Source organism: Gouania willdenowi, chromosome 5, assembly GCF_900634775.1.
Source record: "Gouania willdenowi chromosome 5, fGouWil2.1, whole genome shotgun sequence".
Lineage (NCBI taxonomy): Eukaryota > Metazoa > Chordata > Actinopteri > Blenniiformes > Gobiesocidae > Gouania > Gouania willdenowi.
The window spans coordinates 15,745,763-15,752,783 of record NC_041048.1 but is presented as its reverse complement, the minus strand read 5'-3'; the positions used below and the strand labels follow the sequence as shown (position 1 = coordinate 15,752,783).

Sequence of the window (7,021 nt, the reverse complement as noted above, 5' to 3'; positions counted from 1 at the left end):
TTTAGAGAAAAAAAGTGACAAATTCGTGCTCGCAAACTAAGACGTCAGCGTATACAGGAAAATCATGGGTTCTATACTTTTCAACATGTGCGTCACTGTACCACAGATATGTGGCTACACTTGACTTATAGGATTCCTATACAAACATACAATGCTTAAAATACTTGAAAAACACAAATGTATTAAAAAAATATATATATATATATGACACTCTAGTTACAAATTCTTGCATTTAGACTCTTTCATAAAACAAAACAAAAAAAATGAAGCACCATAACTTTATTCACACAATAAATTGGAACACTTAATAAGACACTTAACATAAATGGAGAAATTTAATGCCAGATGCAACGACTACAGAGATACAAGCATGTATGTGGCTCTATTAATACAAAGAAATGTAAAAGGTTTAAAAAACAAAGCTTACACAGCCAATATATAAACCTATACAAAGACTATGATGAATTGTCACATACAAATCAGCCAAAAGAATTCCCCAACCAACTGTTCCACTGCCAGTTTTTTTTTCTTTTTATTATTATTTTAATGTATTCAACAGATCTGTGATTGGTGCCCCACAGCTGACAAAACAAAGTAAACAATACTGAAGAGTGACTCAACACATGACAAACTACAAAGTCTTTCTCAGGTTCTGCAGCATATAGTATTTTGACTGATGAGCTGTGATTTAATTTACTACCAACATTATTGTACATCAATACTACAGACTGATGTGTGAAAATCCTGCCTGTGTACAACATACTAGAAATCATCATTGATCATTTAAGTCTGAAACTTAAGTCTGATGATTAGCGTTCATTTTTATTTCAATCTATCCTACCTTTGTGGTACTTGTTTATCACCGTATATCGTCACTTGACATGTTTTCATAATCAAAAAAATAAACTCAACAAAACTCAAGGTGAAATGATCACCACCATGTGAGTGAAATAATGATCTGATGATTTTCTAAATGAGTGACGTTTCTTAACGAATGAACTTCGTCCTTAAGGCTCCTCTGAATTAAGTTTGACAGACAACTCGCTGTTGTCACCGCTCTCCTCAACTGGTCTTCGACACGCTGAGTCTTTCTCTGCCAACAAATGTCATAAAATTAGTACAAACACATAGTACAGCAAGATTTACAATAATTAATAAACTTATTAATGAAGATGCAACTTTTTCAACCCATTTAAACTTTTTTTTTCAACCTTTTTCAACCTTATTGCTAATATTCAACTGTTGCTAGGTTAATACTATTGCTAGGTTAATGCTAATGCTAGGTGAATGCTAGGCTAATACCAATACGAGGCTAATGCTAATGCTAGGTCAGTATTAACGCTCTGCTAATGCCAATACTACGCTAATGCTAATGCTAATGCTAGGTCAGTATAAATGCTCGGCTAATACTATTGCTAGGTTAGTGCTAATGCTATTGCTAGGCTAATGCTAGGCTTATGCTAATATTAGGTTAATGCTAATGCTAGGTTAATGCTAAGCTAATGCTAAGCTAATGCTAATGTTAATGCTAATGCTAATGCTAATGCTAATGTTAATGCTAATGCTAATGCTAATGCTAATGCTAATGTTAATGCTAATGATGATGCTAATGCTAGATAAGGCTAAGCTAATGCAGTGCAATGCAGGTCAGCACTCGTATCCTCACTCGCTTGCATTTTCTTCAGGAAATGCAAATATTCTAGATATATTTGAAAACTGTTTGTACCTGGCAGTGTCAGAAACATTTTCCTCCCAGATGTGAGAAGATGTATGAAGACTGAAGGCAACTTGAGCAGATAAGCTTTGCTTGACCACAATATAAGCAACTGGCATGTCTTGTATTGTATAATAAAAAATAGAAAAATGTCCATCTGGAAAAATGTATTTATACTCAGTTAATCAGTCAGTATGTTTGTCACATTAGTAAGGTGAAAACCAAGTTTAAAGTTGCTGCTTGAGAGTGATACAGTCATACAGCAGTCCACACCTAGGTATAGGTAAAGGTTTAACGGTGACTGTCCAGAAACTCATCGGTGAGAACTGATTTTTGTATAGAGCGCTCATGCAGGAGGAAGAGCCCTTATGGGTGTAATCGACTTGAGAGGCTCCAAAATCAGTTTGTTGTGGTTGTAGCAGAGAAATAAATAATGGATCGGGGAGGAAAAATTAAAAAAAAAGAATCCTTTGTTTTAGGGAACTTTCTTTGACATGTTGAAACCTCTGATCTCATAAAAGCTTAAGTTGTTGACTATAATGATGAACATGAAACCCTTTTAAGGACTCAAGGTTTCAGGTCCCACTGGATCAATTTCCTTTATTTATTTGTAAATGTTTCCTTTGTGGAGGCTGGAGCTCTTCTTACTTTGAATAGTAGGCTTAGTTGTATTTCAAACTGAAGAGGAATTAGCTTGAATTGTATCTTAGCAAAGGTTCACTGATCTGATTTTCTTGTTGCAGGTTTGACTTTCCCAGGGCCGGCCTTACCGACAGGCAACACAGGCGGTGCCTAGGGCGCCATCTGCTGGAGGGGTGCCAAATTGCACCCACCCCAAAATAATTATAATAATTTAAAAAGGTGAAATACACCCTTTACAATCATTGTACATGATTTCTCTTACTTATTTATTAATATTAAAAATCTGCAACTATACCAGCTGATCTTCTGCCCATATTTATGCATATTTGTATTTTTATAAATGTTTAGTTCTTGTTCTGTTCTATATAATTCTATTGTGTTGATTGCACATTGCGTTCTTTGTTTTTAAGATTTTTGTTACTGACCAATAAAACCAAACAGGAAAGTATAAATTTCCTTGCACTGAAACTTGTATTTTAACTTGCACTGTTTTGTAATGCTTTGGATTTTGCACCATTGTTGTTGTTGTTCTCTCAGGACATTTGTACTATACCTTCTTCTTCTGTGTAGTTTTACGGCGGTTGGCAAACTAGGCAAGGAGCATTATCGCCCAGTTGTACTATACCTGTAGGTGTTATATTGTTTTATAGTGTATTATTCAAATTTTTAAAATGGGATGTGTTTTTATGTGTGTTGCAGACTTCCATCGTTTTGGCTTGATATTTAAAATAAATAATAAAGTGTATACACTGTGTATAGCCTTTTTTTTTTTTAACTTTGTCTATTTTTATTTATTTATTTGGGGAAGGCGTATTAAAGTCCACTTGCCTAGGGCACCGAATGACCTAAAGCCGGCCTTGGATTTTCCGTGGCTCTGGGATTTTGCTCAACTAATGTAGAAGTAGAAGGTTTATGATTGCATTATCCGACATGTATTGTGGAAGATGATCCATGGGCCAGTATTGTTTACATTCTCTGAACTATAGGCATCATGATAGAGATGCTGCTGGCTTCATCACAGACAGGAATAAATACCCGTATACAGACCCTTTTCCAAAAAAATTTGAATATCATGGAAAAGTTGTTTAACTTCCGTAATTCCCTTCAAAAAGTTAAACTTTAATAGATTATAGATTCAAGGCCCACAATTTAAACAATTTCAAGTATTTGTTTATTTTTCTTCCAGCTCATAAAACTCAATAAAACAGGAATTAAAAAAATTAGAATACTGTGAAGAAATCACCATTTACTTTTCAGTTTTTGCAGAAAAAAAAAGGAGAAGAAGGACTGGACTGTTGGCCAGTGATCAAAGGTCCTCCAAGGGTTTGGAGGGAGACGGGTGAGGAACAGAACAGAACATTGCACCCCAAATCATGACTGACTGTAGATATTTCACACCAGACCTCAAGCAGCTTGGGTTCTGTTTTTTTTTCTGCAAAAACTGAAAAGTCAATGGTGATTCCTTCACAGGATTCTAATTTTTTGAATTGCTGTTTTTGTGGGTTTTATGAGCCGGAAGCCCAAATTATGTAAAAATAAACAAATAAATACTTGAAATCGTTTAAATTGTGGGCCCTGAATCTATAATCTATGAAAGTTTAACTTTTTGAATGGAATTATGGAAATTCAACAACTTCTCCATGATCTGTATTACTGTCTCAACTTTGTTGGTTTTGCTCAACTGAAGATTAAAGTGATTTTTAATTCTTGAGGGTCTTGTTCACAAATGAGAGACAGAAGGACGGTGAGAAATGCAGCATTACTGCAGCCTCTGTTTTGGAAGTCGTGGTCAAAGAAGAGATAAATCCCATTCTCAGCTCTCTCTGATTATTGATCTTGGGAAAGCAGCCAAAATGAACTTCCGTTAAAATTCATGTGAACGTTGTGCATGGCGTTAAAGGGGAGCATCTGCTCCACTGCATTGGCAGCATTTGGGTGAAGAGATTCAGTGATCTTGTTACAATGTCGCCTGATCACCCTTTCATGAGAGGTGACATTTGAATAAGTACCCTTTACCGGGATTTGCTGGACAGATCATTAGATAATCAGATCATACAGTATCTTCTATTATTTCATGGATCTTCATGAGCTTCAGTAACAAGGTATTTAATTGAAAAAAAAATCTTAGATGTCCAGTGCTTATTTTATAGTGTTAGTGTAAGGCTGTCATCGTACATACTTTGTATAGCTTCTGTTGTTTTTCTCAGCCAGCAGGGAACGACATCCTTCTTATAGCTGACAACTGTCAGTATGAATAAAACACCAGCAATTCCCAGTAGGATAAAGATACAATCTGCAAAAACAAGACACGTGAATCATCTCCTCTGAGGTGGTTTTTATTAGGTTGGACTTGCCAACATGTTTGATATATTGTCTAAATGTGTTCAGAGTGACAAATCTCATAACTACTTTAGTCAAACAAAGTCATTCACACTTTCTACCGTGCATTCCATGCTTACATTAGTAAATATATTCTTCTAAATATCAAAATTGGAATCATTAGATCAGGCTTTTGTACAAAGACATTTTTTAGTATGTTACTATGTGTACTGGGGGTGGTATTAATGTTCTATTTTACAGTTTTTTACCGTTGTGGTTTGCTCTTTCTGACAGCTGGGTGGGAATGAAATTTTCTTCCGTTGTGGTCTTTTGTGGGGCACGGGTAACATTAGTCGTGAGCATCATCAACGTGCGGGCCCCCTCATGAGGAGGATGGTTTATCTGACTTGTAGATTCAGTCTTGTTTAAAAAGCGGGTTTTAGCAACTGTAGAATTGTCGTTACAGATTGCATCTGAGGTTGTGCTTCCTGGGATCTTTACCCCTGTTGACTGACAGCTTGGAGAAAAGATAAAATGCATGGATTTAAAACAAGCAGAACAAAAATATGAAGTCATTGTTTTTGAGAATGGAAATATTAAAGTTTTAGCTGACATACTCTTTCCATTTAGAGCACGCCTCGTTCATCTTTGTGCTGAAATATCCTGCTTTACACTTTGAGCATTCTGGAGGGAAGGAGGGTTCGTACGTGACATTATTTATCAAATGAAATTTTTTTTTTTTTAAATAAAACTTGTGACAAGGCTCAGTACCTCCACCACTCAATCCAAATCCAATCTCACATTTGCAAACGGAAGAATCACTGGCCCAGGCAACGAAGTCTCCACGACACTGACAGACTGTGTCGGTGTCTTTGGTGCATTCGTCTTTGGTTTCACTCCCTGCATCTTCACACGAAGAAGAATCATAACAAATATCAAACATATAGGAAAGACTCTTATGACAGTACAACAAAGAGTGATCTCTAAAGTAAATGTGAAATGTTTAACACTTACTGGTGTCACACACTGTGCATGATTGGCACGATTTAGAGTCATTATCCTCAGGCTGGAAATAGTCATTAGTGCAATCTTCGCACCCATCCTTTTCCTTTACTTTCTGACCTTTATTTTATAACAGAATAAAAAACATAGATTCATACATGTGGCTTAATTAAAACTATTTAACAATAGAAAAAAGCCAAATTATTTCGACAGCATCAAACAACATAAAATATTAAGATGAAAATAAACGTAATCGTCTTACTATACCTTTAGGACATTTCTTTGCGTCCAAAGTATAAAGAAGAGCAAAAAAAATGAACATCCAAATGCGCAGTTTTGACAGCAGCATGATGGTTCATGTAAAAAGTCTTTTCAGTATTTCCTGCTTTGAACCCAGCAGATTGTTACCCAGAAAAAAAGACCAGAGTGAGCACCACCACCTTTATAGGGGCGTGAATGGGGGGAATGTACCTGTTTGTGGGAACAGCGTGAGTCACACGTACCCCACTTTTTTGAATGTGACTGGAAATGTTTATTGAATAACAACTAATTTTGATCATATAAAATAGAAGTGTATTACTACATTCATTTATTCGCTTTTTGATGAGGTTATTAAACGATCAAACGTTGGGAGAGGGGGTGCAGTTACACAGCAGGACATTAGATCTATGGAGCTTCAGGTTTATAAGTTTTGTTTATTCATTCATTATTGTTTTTAAGTACAAAGGATTTAATTGTGACTCTATTGGTTTTAGTTGCTGACAATAATTTTCAATGGGTTTTTTGTGCATTGGCTAATCAATTGTTCACAACTATTTAAACTGTGTTTTATTACATTTGACTGGTGAAATTATCTTGTTTTTTACTGCTTGTGTTGTTTTAATCTTTCTTAGTTCTTATAATATGCGTGCAGCAAGTCTTTTTTGTCCAAATTCTACCCAAGGAGATGAAAAAAAAAAGTGTATCATACGACTTCAAACATAAACGCAAAACACTAATATGGACTGTCATTCCTTAGTTTTTCCCACACATTTTAGATATTATGGAAAAACCGGACTTGATCCATTGCCACACGTTTGTAAATGGAGGTGTCCATAAAAAGGTCAAACTTAGTTCCTAATACTAGTTGTAGTGGAAAACAATGAAATTGAATAATGGGTAGTAGAACAGTATTTTATTACTGATTTTCGTCCAGTAATGTATTTCTTTGTTGGTGGCAGTGGATAGACTTGCTGTTGGCAATCAACATCTTAATGGTTTGAAAAAGTAAAAAAGATCAGATTTGTATGTCTTTATACGTAAACATAACATGTAAGTATACAAAATAAAATGTAGTAAACAGCT

The 7,021-nt window shown here is 35.4% G+C and overlaps 1 protein-coding gene across 1 annotated transcript; it reads right to left on the bottom strand.

Annotated features, from left to right (window-relative positions):
- Nucleotides 1-322: 322 nt before the first annotated feature.
- Nucleotides 323-6,082, bottom strand: LOC114463759 (tumor necrosis factor receptor superfamily member 1B). Its single transcript, XM_028447536.1, has 7 exons — nt 5,945-6,082; nt 5,690-5,797; nt 5,447-5,581; nt 5,293-5,359; nt 4,945-5,192; nt 4,536-4,649; nt 323-1,093 (listed from the first exon to the last, which is right to left on the bottom strand). The coding sequence occupies exons 1-7, from the start codon at nt 6,024-6,026 to the stop codon at nt 1,008-1,010; spliced, it is 840 nt and encodes a 279-aa protein (XP_028303337.1). The 5' UTR covers nt 6,027-6,082; the 3' UTR covers nt 323-1,007.
- Nucleotides 6,083-7,021: the final 939 nt, after the last annotated feature.

Excerpts from the sequence above, each read along its gene's own strand:
- LOC114463759 (XM_028447536.1), bottom strand. The coding sequence starts at position 6,026 with ATGCTGCTGTCAAAACTGCGCATTTGGATGTTCATTTTTTTTGCTCTT. Across the intron at positions 5,582-5,689 it reads ATGCACAGTGTGTGACACCA|ATGCAGGGAGTGAAACCAAA; the intron begins GTAAGTGTTAAA and ends CTTCGTGTGAAG. Across the intron at positions 4,650-4,944 it reads AGAAAGAGCAAACCACAACG|ATTGTATCTTTATCCTACTG; the intron begins GTAAAAAACTGT and ends TTGTTTTTGCAG.